Here is a 21384-nt window from a genome sequence, read left to right as displayed (position 1 = left end):
AAATAGGGCACTTTCTGTTTAAACTTACTCTAACACACAAAACGACAAAAGTGATTATAAGGGCAATCCTAGCGGAGCGGATCGCCAATAAATTATAGTACGGAACAAATATATAACTCAGTCTCATCAATGAAATAAAGAAATGTATATATATATATTGGCGATCTGCTCTGCTAGGATTGTTCTTATAATCACATTTGTCGTTTTGTGTGTGTGTGTGTGTGTGTAAATTTACAGTGTTTTCACGTATTTCTTCTGTGATTTTTTTGGCTTGGCCGATTTCTTTCAAACTTGGCAGGTAGGTCACACCTTCACCCTAGTTGTTAGGAAAAATCTGAAAAAATCTTTGGCCCACCGTTGCCATAGCAACAGACAAAAAAAACTGATTTTTGGATAGCTTCGCGCCAAATGTATCTCCTCCTACAAATTTGGGATAAAACACTTCAGACATAGCTCATTCTACTCAGCTTGAGTGTGGGCACAAAGTTACTATTTGAATTTTTGATATCTTTTTTCATTACCGAGAAATTTGACCCCAAAGTCGGGGTAACTTTTCACCAGCAACGGCTTTTAACTCCTGTGATTTTTCCGGCTCGGCTGATTTTGTTCATACTTGACAGGTAGGTCGTGCCGTCACTAATTGGAAAAAAATCCTGGCCCACCACTGCCATTTCAACATCCAGAAACTGATTTTTGAATACTTTCGCCCAAATGTATTACCTTCTACCAGTTTTGTACACAGTCAGCTGGCATCGTTGTCACTGGGTGTATATGATAAAGGGAAGTTGTGCAACCAAATTTGCTGAGTTCGCAGTTTTTCGCCAATAAAAAAATAACTAAGGCAAAAACGCACGTTTTTTCAGCATTTTTGTAACAAGCAGCCTATCAGCTGAGATAGCTCCGCTGTTAGCAATGCACATTTCAATTAAAGAATTGAAGACATCATTAGAAAATGAACAATATGTATAGTATCAAAGCAATCGGACTTACAGTTTTTAACAAGAAGTCGAAAATATCACTTTCTACCAAAAATGACCAAAATATTCACCAAAATTAGAGAATTGAAGATATCATCACGAAATGAACAAATCTAAGAAGGGTCTACATGTAGTATCTATATAGTAATATCAAAGCAATTGAACTTTTGGTTTTTAACAAGTCGAAAATATCACTTTTTACCAAAAATTACAAAAATATTCACCAAAATTAGAGAATTGAAGATACCATCACAAAATGAACAAATCTGAGAGAGGTCCACATGTAGTACCTATATATGTAATATCAAAGCAATCAGACTATTGGTTTTTTACAAGAAGTCGAAAATATCACTTTTTACCAAAAATGACAAAAATATTCACCAAAATTATAGAATCGAAGATACCATCACGAAATGAACAAATCTGAGAAAGGTCTACATGTAGTATCTAAATATGTAATATCAAAGCAATTGAACTATTGGTTTTTAACAGGAAGTCGAAAATATCACTTTTTACCAAAAATTACAAAAATATTCACCAAAATTAGAGAATTGAAGACATCATCACAAAATGAACAAATCTGAGAGAGGTCCACATGTAGTACCTATATATGTAATATCAAAGCAATCAGACTTGTGGTTTTTAATAAGAAATCGAAAATATCACTTTTTACCAAAAATTACAAAAATATTCACCAAAATTAGAGAATTGAAGATATCATCACGAAATGAACAAATCTGAGAGAGGTTCACATGTAGTACCTATATATGTAGTATCAAAGCAATTGGATTTGCGGTTTTTAACAAGAAGTCGAAAAAATCACTTTTTACCAAAAATGATAAAAATATTCACCAAAATTAGAGAATTAAAGATATCATTACAAAATGATCAAATCTGAGAGAGGTCCACATGTAGTACCTATATATGTAATATCAAAGCAATTGCACTTGCGGTTTTTAACAAGAAGTCGAAAATATCACTTTTTACCAAAAATGACAAAAATATTCACCAAAATTAGAGAATTGAAGATATCAACATGAAATGAACAAACCTAAGAGAGGTCTACCCAAGGTACATATACACCAAGTATCAAAGCATTCAGGCTTGTAGTTTTCAAGAAGAAGTCGAAAAAGTAAAACATTGACACGGACGACGACGACGACGGACAATCACTCATATGATAAGCTCCGCTCGACAAAGTCGACATCGGAGCTAATAAAGACATTATTCTCTATCAATAATCCGCCCAAAACAGGAACATTTCTCCTAATTCTTGTGTTTTTTCGACAGTTTTTCGAAAAACCTGCGATTAGGCTGCGAAAGTAGAATACATACATACATACATTTCTATATTTTATTTCTCAATAAAAAAATCAAATTACAGTCTCATACTTACAATTGGTTCACAGTATACAATCCAACGAGCGACAAAAACTTTGCAACAGCGATTTTCAAAGTCAATAAATGACAATATTCTACAGTTTAAAAATATGAAAAGATTGATGATTTAAAACTCTGAAGCATAATACAATATAAAAATATACGATATAAAAACAAAGTAATGAAATAACGGTACATTAGTAAACATATAACATGTTCCAGAAAACGATACGAAGTCCGTGTGATATTTCCATGGTTGTTGCACAAACGTGTCGATCGATTGTTCATATCAAATAATCCGGGAACTACAACGACTGATCATTAACCATAGCAACAGCGTTGTTTATGCAGAAAAGTGCTTCAAATTCATCAAGTGTGTGGATAAGTAGATGGTACCTAAATTCATTTGATTCTGAACTTGACCCGTGTTTTGAAACACTGCAGAACATCAGTTCGTAATGCCAGATCTTTAATCTTACCAATTGGTGTAACATGAATTGATGCCTTCATCGTAATCAGTATGTAACAAAGCAGGCGATGTGTATTGGTAATGACACGCCTTCTCGGAGGACCAAATATATACCAGGATGGGGGGACTGGACCTTGGTCACACAATGTACTGATTATGGTGTAGCACGTAGTATAAAGTGGTGTCAGTCAAGGACACTCAATAAAAATGTGCACCAAATCATCTTTTTCATCACAGAAAACGTATGCATCTGAATTTCTGATTTCAAGTAAAAACCACTAGTTGGATAAGCGCCATGTAAAAGGCAAATCGCCGTCTTTTTTGGTGACTGGCGCAATATAGCAGTCACGAAAGTTTGGCTTAATATCAGCAGGCAAGGATAAAATATTCGTTCAAACTGCTTCGTAAAGAACATTATCTTTAGAGAGTTTATTGGTAAGTACAACAAACTTATACAGCTCTCCTCCCATATCGATCTTATAGTTCAGCAGGATATCATTCCCGTTATTATACCATGCCACTCTAGTGGTATCGCACGTTTTATTACATCTAGTGCCATAGTAAGAAGGCGTTTAGAATATATGGGCACTAATCTATATAATGTATCAGGGGGAAAATCTTCCCCTCGGGGTTCTCCACACTTGCCAGGGGGGAATCTTGTCTCGTCTCGTCTCTCTATCGCGTCCCCTTGAGGTGCGGGATCGGGGAAGTCACTTACGCCTTACAGTCAAATAAGACACACACAACGAAATACGTTTCAACTCTCGTTTTAGTCGATCAGTCGAGCACTCTATAAGACACAGCGCCCTGGGGAAAAAGTTCCCAAGACTATCGCAAGGCTGACCCAAGACTTGTTTAGACTGCGTCAACACTCGCCCCAAGGCTCTCCAGGACTGCGTCTCTCGTGGAGTACTTGCCAAGACCAACTCAAACTCTCTTTATTCATTTTCAAAACCTCTAACCAATTACAAAGCAGTAAAAAGACTCTAAGGCGTAACTTTCAATCATAAAGCCAATCACACTAAGCACTGAATGTCATATCTTTTGATTAATCGTTCACTACATTAATAACTACGGATACCAACTATCCGAAATCGTAGTCAGAATAGCGACGGTTATCTCGTAATTAGTTCCAAATCACTGAGCCAAGTTCCGTCCAAAACTTCAAATAGGCCTAAACAATGACAGACATAACACAGCAATTCGCTAATAATCAGCTAATTAAGTCGGTCAACAGATACGCCAATTGTGCTTATTATCGAGCAGATTCCCGATTTTAGTAAGCCCGGCTTGATGGAAATGAAACATGTTCAGTGGAGTATTACGAACATGGTGTATTATAAGTGAGTTAAAAAACAAAGGTTCATTACACACGTCATCAATAGTTGATGGCCTACTTTTCCTCACTGTCGTAAGTGTGGACCAAATTTTCAGAAGCTCCATTGTTCCACTGTACAGTACTCATTTCGCCCAGCCTCCCGCCCGCTTCCGGATTTCGATCGCTTTTTTTCGCTCGCTTTGTTCAATTCGACCGCGCAATTTCCGCTTTTTTTTCGACCGCGCAAATCCGGAAGTATCCGCTCGCGCAATCGCTCGGTCGCTCGGTCGCTCGCTCGCTCGCTCGCCTGACAGAGCAACCGCCCGCATTTACAGTTCATTACCTACTGTTTCATGCACAAGTGTGTCATTTTTGTTTTTATGATGTTAAAATAAGAATAAATACAATCAAAAATTTATAGAACGACCGTTGAAAAAATACGGTGGATCACACGGCCATATAAAATTGGTAATAATACATACGCGTAGCAATAATGTCCATCATAAACAAGATCGAACCAAACATGTGAAATCAAATTCGACACTGACACAGACACAACTAATATGAAATAAAACCATTCAATTTTTGGTGGAGAGCTAAAAATGTCTACTGTAGAGTATGGTATTCATTGAGTAACCGTGTATAGGGTTGACGGTTGTCATGCACGCATGGTTTGGGTTTAACACGGGTCAAGTTGTAGATATGTAAATCTATGGCACCTATAACAATTGAAGAATATCTGCAGGACTGTGAAAAAAAAACGACCAATCGATTGTTATAGAATGACAGCAGTGTAAAATTTGTCAAACAAATACAATACTTGCAAATGTAATGTCGGCCAGCGCCCATCTTACTTGTCCGAAGTTGTCGAAGCCGACATCAATGGAGATCGCGTTTTTTAACTAGGCGGCTGGCAAGCGGACTAACACGTTACATAAACTTGTTGAATTACAATTATGGTTTTTATTTTTGCGCCCAATGTCTCGTTATAAAATAAAGGATTCAAAGTTTGCAGGGTATTCCGTTTTTTGCGAACTCTGGGCGAAATAATTTCATGAGCTGTACGTAGTTCACTTACAGCCAAAACAAAGTCAGCTTGGACATTAAGTTGTGAGACGCGACAAAACAAACGCTGCCAGTGATAGATTACGTGAATAAAACAAAACAAAATAAACGCAATCAAAGGCGCCGACCACACGCTTTGGAAATAAATAGAACACGTTGCTAAGAGGAATCGCACCTGCATCTCGACGACGTCTCCGGTCATGAGCAGGGTTTGCCGCGTCTTAGAAAAATTGAAAGTTAAAAAGGAATCAGTGTCGGGGAACCATTCACAATGTTTGCATGAAAAATCCCCCGCGAAAACCTTTTTTTTTCTGTTACAAACACTATGGTACCTGAATCCCGATTAATTCATAAATATGAATCGTTAAGGGTCAATTTCCTGCAATCCTTCAAGATTAAATTTGCCTCCGAAAATCTTTCTAACGATGACCTGGAAGATTGCCATGATTGAGTGCCACCATTTCTGTTCTAAGATTTATTCAGTATAATAATACAAATGTTCACCCCAACAGAGGTGCACATACAGTTTTAGCGACCCGAAGGGCTCATTGTCAACCGAGGCGAAGCACTACGATAAAGACTTTCCGTTCCCAATAAATAATAATAATAACAAAAAAAAAACTTATCGTTCCCGACATTATGAAATTCTTTCGTTTTGGGGGAAAAACCCTGATTTTGACAGGATAATTTAGAAATTGATATTAAGAATAATTCATAACGAAATGTATTCCATATGTACCCATAATTTTTTTTCATAATTACTGATTACACACGAATATTACAGAAAAAAAAATAATTTGCTATATTATCTATATGTGTGCCTTTTATTTGTCTTGAATCGTGACTGAAAGGAGCTGGATGAAATTACAAACTATGTAGTGTGTTCGACAAGTCATGTATGAACAACAGTTTTAATAAATATGATTTTACTTGGTAAAATTACTGTATTTTTCTACATAAAAACAAAATAATTTCACAATGTCTTTATTATCATAGCGTTGTTGGTAAAAGTTGAAAATGATACATCCACGTGAACCTGCTTATATTGAGATCGAAGGAGTCTCTGTTTTCAACAGCCGTATACATCTAAAACTGCGTCATCGCTAAGTTTCCTTGGTGGACCACAAGCTCTGTTCCTTGTTTGCACGTTATCATGTTCACACAATCGCGGACATTATTTGTAAGGGTGCTCTTTGAAATGGCACATTTTCTCGATGTTTTAGCGAGTACTCCGCGGGTATATGGCTTGTTCTCACATCAGCATAATTTTTCTCGAATTCACTCATCGCTTTCCCACATGCACTTCCCGTTCTTTGCTGCTTGCTTTTTTGCACTCTAATATGTTGTTGTTTTTGTCTTTCTAAACATCGAGTTTATTTTTGACATTCAACGAGATCGCTTGAATTTTGAATTTGATGACGGTTCGAATTTATCCACTTTTACAGTGATCAACGTTGCGTTCGAGTAGAGTTACTAGTAATTATAAGCCTGATTTACATTTTTCTTGCGGTGTTTTTCGTCAATGTATTAAATATAAGTGCTTTGGGAAATAACATAATTATATTGCGCGAGTAAAAGAGTTTGGTGAGACTGTCACAACATACTAAAACAGATGTTTTATTTATTTCCAACGCGCGTGGTCGGCGCCTCTGATTGCGTTTATTTTGTATTTTTGTTTTCAAAATGTATCACTGGCTGCGTTTGTTTTGTTTTCCTAAACAAATTAACTGTTCCGAGATCTCTTTCATTTTTCGTCCGGCTGCTGCCAATCCAATAATTCGTCGTCGCATGTAATCAGACAAGCGATTAATCGTCACAGTCATTATACTAGTAGTTTAAGTCCAATTGATTTGTAGAAATTCAGCTATGCGATAATTATATGTGCAGTTTTGTTTTGCGCACCCAGACACGATCAAAAGTTAACCAATAGATTTTCTGAACTACAGCATTCGTATTACTTGTGCAAATTGAGTAAGAGTCATAATGTGAGTTGCGTTCGCAAATAACAAAGTGTCAAATTATTTTGAGCGCCGTTCGGAATAAATTTAGTCAAAATCACACAGAAACACACACACACACAACACACAAATACTAGTACTCAATACATATCGCGATTGACCAGTCATATGCAGTGTATTTAACGAATTGGTCGCCAAAACCAAAAGCTTCAAGTGTTTTAAGAATCCATGGTGTACCCTATCAAACGCTTGTTTCCTGGTTGAGAGAAACAATACCAAGTGGTATATTATTAGTATTTGAATATGTTATGACATCACGAACCAGGTGAGTATTGTCAAAAATACATCTACCAGGAATAGAATATGATTGGTCAGTGTGTACGACATTACCGATTACTGAACGCAATCTGATGGAGAGTGCTTTAGTAAGTATTTTGTAATCAGCACATAAGAGACTTACAGGTCGCCAATTTTTAAGTGATGTGTTGTCACCTTTCTTTAGTAGGAGAGTGATGACAGCATGGCGACAAAACAAAAGAAGTTGCCCATCCTCGATTGAGGCTTGGAAAACATTAAAGACATCTTTACCAAGAACTGGCCAAAAATGTTTGTAAAATTCTTCGGATACCCGGGTACCTACCACTAGACAGAAAGCTCAAAAAAGGCCAAAGAAAGCTCATCAAAAGACACGGGAGAGTCACAGTCATCTCTCAAATCATCGTCAAGTTAAGGAAGATCTTCCAGAATTTTGTTTTGACATTCAACAGAGACAGGATCTGGCGAGAACAGATCAGAATAAAAACTATGCGCAAGATGGCGAATCTCATTTCAGTTCGGCTACCTCTATTTATCTCAATATAAAAAAAAACAAGTTGGTGCATCACTCTCGTTTAGAAATTTATGACGTGATCTAATAGCCGCACCTTTGGTTTCTGTTTTAACGAGATTTCCAAGTAGTGTCTTTTTATCTTTAGTCAATTTATTATATGGTGGATTGTTATTGTTCATATTTTGCTGTTCAATGAGTGCGATGTCTGCAGATAGTGTGTGCTTCATTTGTTTGTAATTATTACTAAGTTTAGCAGTATACTGTTTAGTCAGTTCCTTTATTTTGAGTTTCCCGATGTCCCACCACATTTGTAAGGGCGTAAAGCGAGTTTTCTCTTTACGCCACGACACCCAGTATTCGTGTATTATTGTACAATATTCTTTGTCGTGCAACAGACTTAGATTAAAGCACCACACAGGATTACGATTATTAATCTGCTTGAAAGCGATACATAACTTAACTATACAGTGATCTGAGAAAACAAAATGCGGTTTTATGGATGCATGTCTGATTCTGGAAGAAAGAGACTTTGTGATAAAGAATGCATCTATTCAAGATTTACTTTCGTTTCCCACCCAAGTATATCGATTTAAGGTAGCGAGACTATTATTTGTGTTGAAAATTACGATTTTCACATTTATTTATTAATTGATGAAATGCACTATAAACTTTCATATGATAAAGTCAACATAACATAGAATGTCATGTAAGTTGGTTAAAATGTATATTTTCTGAAGGGAAGCAAGGCAGCCTCAGTAGTGTTTTCCAAAATCAACAATACAGGTTTAATCTGTGTGCCTATAAGTTTCAAAGATAAACTCAAGACAAAGCAATGTTAGGATGTGTTATCAGTAGCTATCTGACACACAATGAGTGTTTCCAAACCTTCGAGTGGTTTGTCTCCGCCCCTGTTTGTTTCACAGATTAGTCATTTGCATATGAATGTGTCAGACACAAGGTCACACAGCCACTGAAAAAAATCATTGATTTTGGTGTTTTCATATGCCGAATTTATCCAATTATAGCTATCCCATTCCTTTATTTTTTTGGTTTCTAATAGCCTTACACATTTGGATGCCCCTACACATGGTAAAACAGACCTTGATGGGAAAACAAATTGATTGTGCCGATAAACAAGCTTGAAAATCTTTGCTGTTACTTCATGGACGTTTTCTAGGAGTTTATATTTTTCAAAATACAAGGTCTTTAACAAAAAATAACGTATACTTATTGTCGTCGGATTAACACCAAATTTTCACAGCTTTAAGGTGACAATGAGAGGAACTTGAATGTGTCCAGACAAACTATTTCATCGATTATTTACAAACGAGTTGTGGTTTGAGTTGGGGGCAATGTGACTAAAACAGTAATTGAAATTCAGCACACTATTTTTTAAAACGCGTTGCTTGAATAAAACTGACCAGACACATTCAATTTACCAGACTATTGAACAACTAGGAAAAGTGAAAAAAATACTTCTTATCGCCAGCGTAAATGCGTAATTATTTTTTTTTACAGAAAAAGTAATTTTTCACCTTTGATTGAGTAACGCGCCGTAGAATGCAGATACGGGCATGCAAAATACACTTGTGAAAAGCTTGAAGTCTGGCGATTCTAAAAATATATACTTTCCCGGGTCTATTTGTAGTCATTTAGTCACAATTAGAAGATGAAAACAAGTATGCAAATAATAGTCTCGCTACCTTAACGGTGTATTAATATGACGCCAGGCGACGACAAGTTTGAAACGTATTAGCATGTTGGAAAGAAACTTGCCGGACACAGGGTGCGGTTCCATAGTGCCCGTCCTGTCAACCTCGGGGTTAGTGGTACAGTTAAAATCACCACCTGCAATTACTAGTTCATTATTGAAAGCATTCATAAAATGCTTAAAACCTTTAAAAAACTCTAAACGCTCCAACCCATTAGTAGGTGCATAAACATTAATCAGATGCACAGGGGAGTCATCGACATTGAACGTGACGTAATCGGCCGGATACAACACTAGTGACATTCAGAACATTAATATTTTTATTTGGATTAACAAGAATAGCCACACTGAACGAATGAGTATTTTCATGCGAGAAAAAAAGAGGTGCTTTCCACTTGCCAAGTAGAAACAGTGTGCGTCTCTTGGAGGAATTAAAAATCACTAGAATGGTTTATTTTGAAAAAGTTAAAGAGTTGGTACCTCTTAAAAGAGTCCCTGCACATTCCAAGTAACATCTGATATGTTAGCCATTATTGATAGTAAAAAATAAACAACCAAGATACGGTAAATACTCGCAATGAAGAAATAACGAGCCATATAGAAAACAGACCAGTTTTTTTACCTCGATTTTCAGCCTTCCCACGTCTAGTGGAAAGTCCACGCTTGGTATTCAATATTGCGTCAGTAGGTTGTACATTGATGTCAATAGTGCAGTCATGATCTGCAGTGCCAGATATTTTTTTTTGTTCAACTCTTTTGTAGTGTTAACCGAGTTTAGCCGTCATGCGCTGGATACGGATTTTTTCTCTACTGGCCATTGAAGTATCCTTACGAAGACGAGGGCAAAACTCAGTTGTGTTCTCAACGATTCTCTTTGAGTTGTAGGACTCATCAAGAAATATTACCAACAAATCGTGTGAAAGAAGCTTCTTAGTTGCCTCGGGCAGATCATCTATCATAAACTGTGACAAGTCTGATGCACCGGACGCCACCGACTCCATGTCATCAGTATCACCATCTGGTGGATTCCGATTAAAAATGTCAAAGGCCAACACGCCCTTCAGCTCCCCGAGTTCAAAAGAAAGAGAGCATGACGAAGACGCCATGGAAATAGAGGGAGGGGTTAGTACCCTCTCCTCACCATTACTATTAATTTCAATTAAATCAGACTGAAACTGAGTAGGGGCGACAGGTGCGCTTTGATAATGTGTAACCGTGGAAACACTGTCTGTTTGAGCAGGTGTAGTTTGAGTCAAGTTAACTTGGTCGGTCTCATTAGCATTTGAATTCACTGTACGTGTGCCAGTTTCAAGTTCATTATTATTGTTTTTTCATGTCCAATAGTAGCCGGCGGTTTAATATTATCGTTTATTTTAGGTTTTAGTATTAATTTCTCTGAAAGGTGGTAAAACAGTATTATCAAGATCAGTTATCATTTTAGTTGAGTTGAGCTCTGATCAGTATCCGTCATGACATTATTTTCAAGTTCATTGTTTGCTGTACTAATATTTGTTGGTGGAGTGAATGCATTGCCGCTACAATTGCGCTGTACTGTAAAGGGGGTAATTATTCACTTGGTTTTAATTTAGCTTATTTCGCTGACTGGAAAAATGCGCTAAATTAAAACACAGTGAATATGTAAAATTTAGCATAGAACACATTATCTAAATGACGAAACCGTGAATTTAAAACCCACTGAATATGCCTGAAATGGTAAATCAGTGAAATTTAAACCCTGTGAAAATTAGTCATTTTACAGTATATGGTCCTTTTTAAAACACTTGTAACACGTAATTTCATCGGTTGACAAGTAAACACGACAATACCTTTGCTCATGCATAACGTTTATAATTCCCTCTAGTCTGTCAATGTCGCACAACATATACACTTGTCTCCGGAAAGACTTGACATGCTTCAATTCCGGGCTTCTACAACCCAACGGGATCATCCGTATAGCACTGACAACCCGGCCATAGCGTTTTAGTTCACTTTCCAGTGCCTCATTAGAGATAAAAGGGGGAACCCCAGACAGAACAATATTAGTTGCCGGTTTTACAAGTGGCTCAATGTAAATCGCCAACGTTACTGAGACCATTTACACAGACAGTTTCAACTGAATTTAACGAGTCAACAAAAATAAGGACATTTCCATTTGCCCATGAGGCGGCGACTACTTTTTCGGGCCCAATAACACCAGCGACTGCTTGGACATAATTTGTGATTGCAGAAAGGATGTAAAAGTGCATTTATATTGGGGAGTGGGTCAGTCTTCCACTCTCTTTGAATTTATAAATGGTGTAACTGATTATACTTTCTGATGGCAGAGCTCTGTGAGATGAATCATAGGAAAAACATTTTGATGCAGAAATAATTATGAATGGCCAGCTGTGTTGCACATGATGTATATTGTTAATAATCCTGTAGATTGTATGAACATAACATTGGCATCCCACAGTATAGATATGAACCTTTACGAAATTTTGTATTTTGTATGCAAATGAACAAGCAATACACATGGTTTCTTTATATTTCTTATAATTTTGTATATACAATTAATACATATTTATACTAGTGAACAGTGACTTACTCCAGTCTCTAGCAATATATAGTTGCACATGAATTGTTAGGTTTTTATAATGTTGTCAATGATCGACAATTATGTTCTCACAACACGAGCTGCTACATAATAATGTAATATTGTAATGTAATACATTGATCAAATAAGCATAAAAAAATGTTCCCCTCAGGTATTTTGGTTTAACTATAGTCTACCATATTCATGAACTGTTTATTTATTATATAGCAGGAAATCCCTCAGATTGTGCCAAACATTAGAGTCTTCATAAATGTATGTCATAGATGACCGTAGCGATGGCTGTAGAGATTGACGATGATACTCAAACTGCCAGAGAATAATAGCCCAAATAATTGCTCCAAACCATGGAAATGGATCACGCTTAGGTTCTGCAATCACTTTCTTTTTCACACCCATTTTGACAAAACCAAAAATTATTCTTGATAAGAGATACAAGTTTATCTGAAAAAGGAAATTGTTATTCTCAAAGAATTATTTACAAAAAAACACATTTCATGACTGGATATATTGAACAATAACTGAAAGAAATAGAATCATGGATTGTATAACAATTTGACCTTAGTGTCGTCTTGTGAAAGGTCTTACCTGCATATTTACTTTGTTATTCTCACCAAATATTAAATATCCTCCAATGAATGCAGCAATAAATGAATGATATTGTTTCTTTGAGTTTTCTAACCATTTCATGATTGCGGTTAAAGCTTTGTAAATGAAAACAAATGACGCCAGGTTTCTAGAGTGTTGATATGTCATCTGAGTGATATCTCGAAACTTTTCAAGAAGACTGAAAAAATAAAACAAGGTATTAATGTTTTGGTTTAATTGAATACTGACAAACTAATACATCATACATGTAGGCGTGTCCATCAACACACAGCAGCAGCAAACTTAGGTCTTTGTGATCATAAGAAACATTAGAGTCAACGTTTCTAATATCATAGATACCGCTATGATTCATGGCCATCAGAGATATAATAAACAAGCAACCTGATGGTCTGCTGTCCTACAAGAACATTGTGGTAGCCAAGTCGAGCAATGCACACCCGTAAGACTTCTTCTTAAAAACTGCCAGCTCAATTTGATACCAAATCATTAAAGCAATTGAACTGATAGTTTTCAAGAAGAAGTCAACAATAGCATTATTCATCAAAAATGACAATAAATATTCGCAAAAGATGAGAATTGAAGAAGTTGTCACAAAATGAACAAATCTGACGGAGATCCACCCATTCTACATACCAAGTATCAAAGCAATTGAGCTGCTAGTTTTCAAGAAGAAGTCGAAAATTACAAACATATTCGCCAAAAATAGAGAATTAAAAATATCATGAAAATAACAAATCTGACAGAAACCCAAGGTAACTGCATACCAAGTATCAAAGCAATTGAGTTGGTAGTTTTCAAGAAAAATGTAGAAAATTGCATTTTTTACCAAAAATATCCATTAAAAATAGAGAATTGAAGATATTGTCATGAAATAAACAAATTTGACAGAGGTCCACCCAAGATACCTACATATCAAGTATCAAATCAATTGAGCAAGTAGTTTTCAAGAAAAGTTGGAAATGCAATTGTTGACCAACAGCAGCAGACAACCATCTCTATGAACAGCTCCACTTTGTCATCTACCATGACAGTGAAGCTAAAGACAAGAGACAGGAATACTTACCTCCCATCTTTGAATAGAAATGTCATAACAAATGCATGCGGTGCCCGAATCTTAGCTCCATACCTACAAATACAAATGAAGTGGGTTGACAACATGAGTATACTATCAATCTGAGCCGCAGGCTACTCAGTAGGTAATCTCGCGAGTGTCTGTTGACATCAAATTAAGAGAAAATATTGTAGAATTATGAAATTATCACACTCCACAGTGTTGACAGTGAAACTGTTGTTTAAATAACATAGAACTACAAATATATAAATAATATGTTCTTTTGTGCTCGTGATTAGCAGATAAGCATGAGAGATATAATATCGGAAGACATGTTCTGCAGTTCACTACATTCACTATTATGTTTATAAACAAGAGAGGTCAACTTTCTATTTCATGTGTACAGTAGGCAATGATATGTCCACTGAATCTTGAGCTGTCAATCATTCTCTGTTCAGTACTAGTGGAAAACCATGAAAACCATGAGGGCTTTTACAAGCGTTAATAGTCCCCAGGCCTCCGACCTTCGCTGAAATGCCTGCATCATTACTACTATAAGGCACGCTATCAATTAGGTATTTCTAGAGGTCAGGGTTCACTTTTTTATAGGCAATCTCGTCGGCAGTTGAATAAATTTTGCCATGATTTACATTTCATTTGTATTCTGTTTTTGATAATTTGTTTCACTGGCGAATTACTTTTATCAGACTGTTATTGTTTTAAATTTGTGTAAGACTAGAGTAACACTTGTAAAGAAAGCAACAATTGAATTTACAAGTGTCACAGACAGAGGAAAGGAATCACAGGCGAGTGTCTAAGCATCGCGGTAGTACTTCAAAGGTCTGGGAAGAACACTGGGTTTTTGATCTGCCCTGTGGTACATCACAATGTGGGAGTATTGTATATGGAATCCATGTATAAAATCATGTACTATATTGTCAGTGTTGATATGGGAGCCATGTACAAAACAACGCACTATACGATTAGTGTGTTGTATATGGAATCCATGTCACAAGTCATGTATGACAGAGTCCTTGTTAAAATATTACACTTTCTATCAGGTTGTGTGCAGATGTGATGGTTACAGCATTACACTTTGTTTGGTGGTATATATTAGGTGTGTAGTTAAATTGTTTTCTTTTCTTAGACCAATCCATTTTAACCGTCCAAATATACTTCCAATAATGAGGTTATTCTGTATCAGTTAGCTGAACTGCATTGCATTGCATGTGATATCACGTTGCCAAACTCTATTGCATGTGATTGATGCAGTGATTTGCCTTGAACATATAAACCATGACAGTGCATGCTAGTATAAACACGAGACAATAAAATGATCAGTAAAATATACCTGGAGAACATCAAAATTGATACAACTCAACTGAGAAGCAAACTTTTAAATCTGCAAGTAGGAGGATGAATCAGTATTCTGTCTATGCGGATACACCTCATCATAAAGTAATTTTCCATAATCTAATATTTTTCTGATAATTGAAGAATTCCAGAATCTCTGAGTACACAAGTGCAACAAGACTATTTGTCACACATGTACTTGCTCCAGAGATATCATTCATAAATCTGAGTGACTCCTGATGTTCAGTATCTTTAATAACTCCTTTGACTTGACATGTTAATCCCATTCTTTGTATATCAAGAGGACCTGGATTAGTTTCTATATCACCACCAAGCAATAGAATCATTCTCGCATTGTACAAATAACATTTCTTAAAAGTATAGTATGGTTTATTGTTTAAAAAGTATTTACTGTACATACAGCAACATTTATTATTAAGAAAACTGTAAATACAGTAAAGCCATATTTTCAGAGAAAGTAATATTTCAAGAACACAGTAACAATAATTGTCTTCTTAGTGCAGTGATATTACTAAATTCAAATTACAATGTTTTATAAGATTGATATCACTGTGCTTGAATAATATGCCTCAAAGGGGCAGTATTGAAGATGAGCCACCAGGGGGCAGTATTGAAGATGAGCCACCAGGGGGCAGTATTGAAGATGAGCCACTATAGGGCAGTATTGATAAACCACTACAAGGCAATAGTGAAGTTATGCCACTACAGGGCAATGTTGATGTTGAATCACTACAGGTCAATATTGATGTTGAGCCACTACTGGGCAATATTGATGTTGAGCCACTACTGGGCAATATTGATGTTGAACCACTACTGGGCAATATTGATGTTGAACCACTACAGGGCAATATTGATGTTGAACCACTACAGAGCAATGTTGATGTTGAGCCACTACAGGGCAATATTGATGTTGCGCCACTACAGGGCAATTGTGATGTTGCGCCACTACAGGGCAATATTGAAATTGAGCAACTACTGGGCAATATTGATTTTGAGCCACTACTGGGCAATATTGATGTTGAACCACTACTGGGCAATATTGATGTTGAACCACTACTGGGCAATATTGATGTTGAACCACTACAGAGCAATGTTGATGTTGAGCCACTACAGGGCAATATTGATGTTGCGCCACTACAGGGCAATATTGATGTTGCGCCACTACAGGGCAATATTGAAATTGAGCAACTACTGGGCAATATTGATTTTGAGCCACTACGGGGCTATATCGATGTTGAGCCACTACGGGGCTATATCGATGTTGAGCCACTACAGGGCAATATTGATGTTGAGCCACTACAGGGCAATATTGATGTTGAGCCACTACAGGGCAATATTAATGTTGAGCCACTAATGGGCAATATTAATGTTGAGCCACTACAGGGCAATATTAATGTTGAGCCACTACAGGGCAATATTGATATTGAGCCACTGGAGGTCAGTATTGCAGATGAGCCACTAAAGGGCAAATAGATCAATATAGAAGGGTATATAAAATACCGCTGCTGCCTGTAAAAAAAAAATCATAGTTAAAAATAAGTATAAGCAAAGATGGCTTAAAAAGAACATGTGATACAGAATAGATATATGTAATATTTAAAATTAATTTGAGAATATTAAAATTATAGATAGAAAAAAGAAATAAATTTAATTTTCGAACAGCGTAAGAGTTTGATTCATGTTCTACAGCATGAACTGTATCTATTAACACAAGACAATACGCAAGATAAGCCTTCAGCGAGCACTCCTGAAATTTCAGATCATTGATACCATGTTTTTGGATATATTCAATGACCTGATACATAAAACCACATTTTTTATTGATCAATTGCTTGACCGTGTATGGCATTTGATGCACAAGATTGCAAGCTCTATCATAAAATTGCGCTTTTCATTTGATGCATTGAAACATGTATTCACAGCAGACGGAAATTCGTTTGAGATGTTACTGGACTATATTTTTGTATTCAGTTTTTATTTCAACCACTTAGTAAGCTGAGATCATATGTTAGTGATCACGTATTAGGATACTGACTGTGCATAAATGCACAGTGTAGTGCCACCAGAAGACCAATTGCTTGAGAATATTTTTCACCATTAAGTCATTTCAAATATTATATTAATTCACAGACAACAAAATAAAGATTTTCAATAACATACAAGTTTTTCACAGTTGATGGTTGTATGGCAATTACATGCCTTTGCCAGTTTTACTTTGGAAGAAGTTGGAAACAATGACAGGAAAGGGCTACATGGCTACATCTTTTTTTTTTCAATTTTAATCAAGCATGATTTTTTAATTTTTTTTACAAATGTCGTCTATTTCAGGGCAACAGAAACAAAACCAATAAATGTGTAGGTAGGCATTTTAACAATTGCACAATTAATAATGGATTAAAACATCATTACTGATATAAATCATAATTCTGTTCAAACAATTAAAAATAAGATCACATTTAATTTAGTCAGTTTTCATAATGAATTACATAATAACATGTACTTATAAAATCTCTGGTTTAGGTGTCACACTCAGAGAAGAGTGAAAGGCCTTAATTTTGTTCTAAAATAGGCATCTCGAAATGTTGAAATTGTAAAAAAATGTAATATGCATTATTTTTTTCTAATTTTGTTGATAACGAAAAGTAAAGTATGTTCTAAAAGAAGTTTCGAATAAATACAAACACGAATACATTGCTTAGTGGTTAGTACCGGTAGTAAATGATCATGGCAGGCTGATCACGATAACACAATCCGGTCATTCTGTGTTTCGCAAAAGAATAACTTACTTTTCAAAGTATTGCAATTGTTGATTATTATTCAGTAATGATTATAATAACGTACAAAAAATAAATTCGTTGAATTTTTATGAATTGGAAGTAAAATTCAACTTAGTTTCAACGTAAACAAATGATTTTGGCCGAATGTAAATGCTCGATGTGATACAATATCTGCCATGTTTTCATTACACGTGGCTCATTTAAATATGTTAATGACCGTTCAGTTAACATTGTTAACAGAAATAACAGCCCATTGCCCATTCACGCTACTCACAAGAAACTTTATACTCTTGAATTAGGCCACATAACAGCGCCATAGACTGATTGACAGCAGTTCCTTTCTCTCCGCCTCGAGGACTTAGACCAACGCTACGGAAAGAGTGGGGTGGTTGGGGGGACCCGGAGTCTATGGTGGGTATGAACTATGTGAATAGGCGGGTTCGGAGAACCCTCGCCTAAATTCACTACGTTCAATTACCCACCATAGACTCCAGTCAGTCAAAATGACTATTTTGAACTGTAGGCAGAGTCAGACGCCAATAGGTGGCAGATTTTTCCAACCAAACAGAAAAAATGATGAAAGTCTTTTCCCAGTTCGAGATGAAAACAAACTCAACACCCTAGTTAAGACCCAAAAAAGGGTGGTGTCTTACCTTGCCTGTGCTGTCCCCGGAGCAAGAAGCCAAAATGCTGCTACAGTGACAGGGTTCAGTGTGCCCAAGAAAGCTAGACTCTAACCCAATTCTGGGGGGTAGTAAGGTTTTGAAGTAAAGATCGAAACAGTTCTGCATGATGGCATAGGCCGTAAAGCGGGACCTGGGAGCTTCCAGGGGAGCGCTGATGGTAGAGAAATCTGTCCGCATAAAATGCCGGACTGACTTATTGCCTATGCGCAGGGATCCTAGCGGTCGTTTGGGCTGGGTCAGCAAACCAAGACTGACCCGCTACAACAGGACCCATCCTAGCGAGACCCTTTTCAATGGATTCAGTGTCTCTTAGGTGGTAGTTGATAAAGACGTTCTGCTCGGGGGTGGGGGCCTGACGCTAGCACTAGCGAGTTAGCAATCAAGGAATTTAAAGTATTATAGACCTATAATACAGTCGCAGTAAAACCACCTGGTTATGGAAGTTGGGGAGACCGGCCTATCCTGCCTGCCTGGGCCATAACACAAAGATATGTGCCTTGCACCCCACTCCAAATCCTTAGTACGGTTTGGTGGCAACTTCGTGCTCGAACCGGGTAGAGAAGCAATTCCTCCTGACCCTCCGGGCAAACAAAATTTGACAGCCGGGGGATGACGATCGGGTGAGGATCGTGTCCTGGGATTTGGTTCTAGGCGAGAAACCCGATTCGTGTCTTTAGCACAACTTGATTGTCCATAACGGCGGTACATCATCCGAGAAGGACAATGCCCCCAGCTCTGGCCGACGCCTACCTAAGGCGAGGGCCAGTAGGAAGACTATTACTGGTACTGATTGGAGAGGCTCAAAGGGCGGTCTGCTTAGAGAAGACAACACAGCCGACGAGTCCCAGTTGGGCGGCTCCATTGTATGGGGACTTGGCGTCCGGAAAGCAGTAAATAGTCTCCTAATAATAGGACAATCGGCTAGTCTTGTTCCCGTACGTTTTGAGTGGTGGGGGACAAGACCGACCTGTAGCCAACAATCGCTGCATAGAACAAACCCACTTTGCCAAACAGGTGGAAGAAGGAGCCTGCTACCTGGCCAATAGAGGGATGGTATGGATCAATCTCCCTTCCGCTACACCAATCAGTGTATGCTCGCAGCCTAGAAATGTAGGCCACGTTGGTGGAATCCCTGTTCGCCCTGGCCAGGACGTTAGCAGCCCGCTCAGATAAGGCTTTTGTATGTGCGGGTCTACTGAGAGCCTCTATGCGTGTAAGTGCTACCTGCTGAGCCAGTTGGTAGTGCGCCGTTTGGTTGGGACGGCAGGTCCGGTAAGTCCGGAAGCACTGCTGGTGTTTTGACTAGCATTTCCAACAGAAGTGGAAACTAGGCCTTGCTTGGCCAATTGAGTGCAACCCATGATAATATGTGCACCTAAGTCAAAGTTTTCTCCGGTGCCCGGTGAACTAGCGGGAAGGGAGGAAAGGCGTACAAAACTAAGTGGTCTCCTGGAGACAGCAGGAGTGTTACGTACGTCGGGATTTTGGCGTTCTGGGGTGAGGCAGACCGGTCCAACCTTGGGCCGTCCCACAGCCGAAACAGCCTGGAGGCTACCCACAGGGGTATCAGCCACTCCATGTTCTGGAGACGGAGCCGTCCTGAAAGGGCGTCGCCAGACTGTTCCTCACCCCTGGAATGTGGTGTGTGGTTAGCTCCACATTGTATTCCAGGCACCAAAGGAGGATTTGCTCCACTAGGACTGACACCGATGGGGAAGGCGTCCCCCCCCCTCCTTCTTGAAGGAGACCACGGCTGCGTTGCCTGTGCGGACCAGGACTCTGTGGTCTCGAACTACGGGTAGAAAGCGTGGTAGTGCTAAGTACACTGCTCTCAGTTCGAGCCGGTTGATATGACTGATTGACAGCAGTTCCTTTCTCTCCGCCTCGAGGACTTAGACCAACGCTACGGAAAGAGTGGGGTGGTTGGGGGGACCCGGAGTCTATGGTGGGTATGAACTATGTGAATAGGCGGGTTCGGAGAACCCTCGCCTAAATTCACTACGTTCAATTACCCACCATAGACTCCAGTCAGTCAAAATGACTATTTTGAACTGTAGGCAGAGTCAGACGCCAATAGGTGGCAGATTTTTCCAACCAAACAGAAAAAATGATGAAAGTCTTTTCCCAGTTCGAGATGAAAACAAACTCAACACCCTAGTTAAGACCCAAAAAAGGGTGGTGTCTTACCTTGCCTGTGCTGTCCCCGGAGCAAGAAGCCAAAATGCTGCTACAGTGACAGGGTTCAGTGTGCCCAAGAAAGCTAGACTCTAACCCAATTCTGGGGGGTAGTAAGGTTTTGAAGTAAAGATCGAAACAGTTCTGCATGATGGCATAGGCCGTAAAGCGGGACCTGGGAGCTTCCAGGGGAGCGCTGATGGTAGAGAAATCTGTCCGCATAAAATGCCGGACTGACTTATTGCCTATGCGCAGGGATCCTAGCGGTCGTTTGGGCTGGGTCAGCAAACCAAGACTGACCCGCTACAACAGGACCCATCCTAGCGAGACCCTTTTCAATGGATTCAGTGTCTCTTAGGTGGTAGTTGATAAAGACGTTCTGCTCGGGGGTGGGGGCCTGACGCTAGCACTA

General features: G+C 38.2%; 1 protein-coding gene across 1 annotated transcript in view; it reads right to left on the bottom strand.

Moving 5' to 3' along the window:
- Nucleotides 1-12225: 12225 nt before the first annotated feature.
- Nucleotides 12226-21384, bottom strand: part of LOC100378771 (peroxisomal membrane protein 4-like) — a 46678-nt gene continuing 37519 nt past the window's right edge. The window contains exons 2-4 of the mRNA XM_002736428.4: nucleotides 13973-14035; nucleotides 12889-13087; nucleotides 12226-12744 (exon numbers count right to left, since the gene is read on the bottom strand). Of these exons, the coding sequence (XP_002736474.1) occupies nucleotides 12496-12744; nucleotides 12889-13087; nucleotides 13973-14035 (511 nt within the window). The 3' untranslated portion in view covers nucleotides 12226-12495. The remainder of the gene's footprint in view (nucleotides 12745-12888; nucleotides 13088-13972; nucleotides 14036-21384) is intronic.

Source organism: Saccoglossus kowalevskii, chromosome 7 (genome assembly GCF_978046115.1).
Source record: "Saccoglossus kowalevskii chromosome 7, keSacKowa6.1, whole genome shotgun sequence".
Classification (NCBI taxonomy): domain Eukaryota; kingdom Metazoa; phylum Hemichordata; class Enteropneusta; family Harrimaniidae; genus Saccoglossus; species Saccoglossus kowalevskii.
This window is presented reverse-complemented; position numbering and strand designations above follow the sequence as displayed.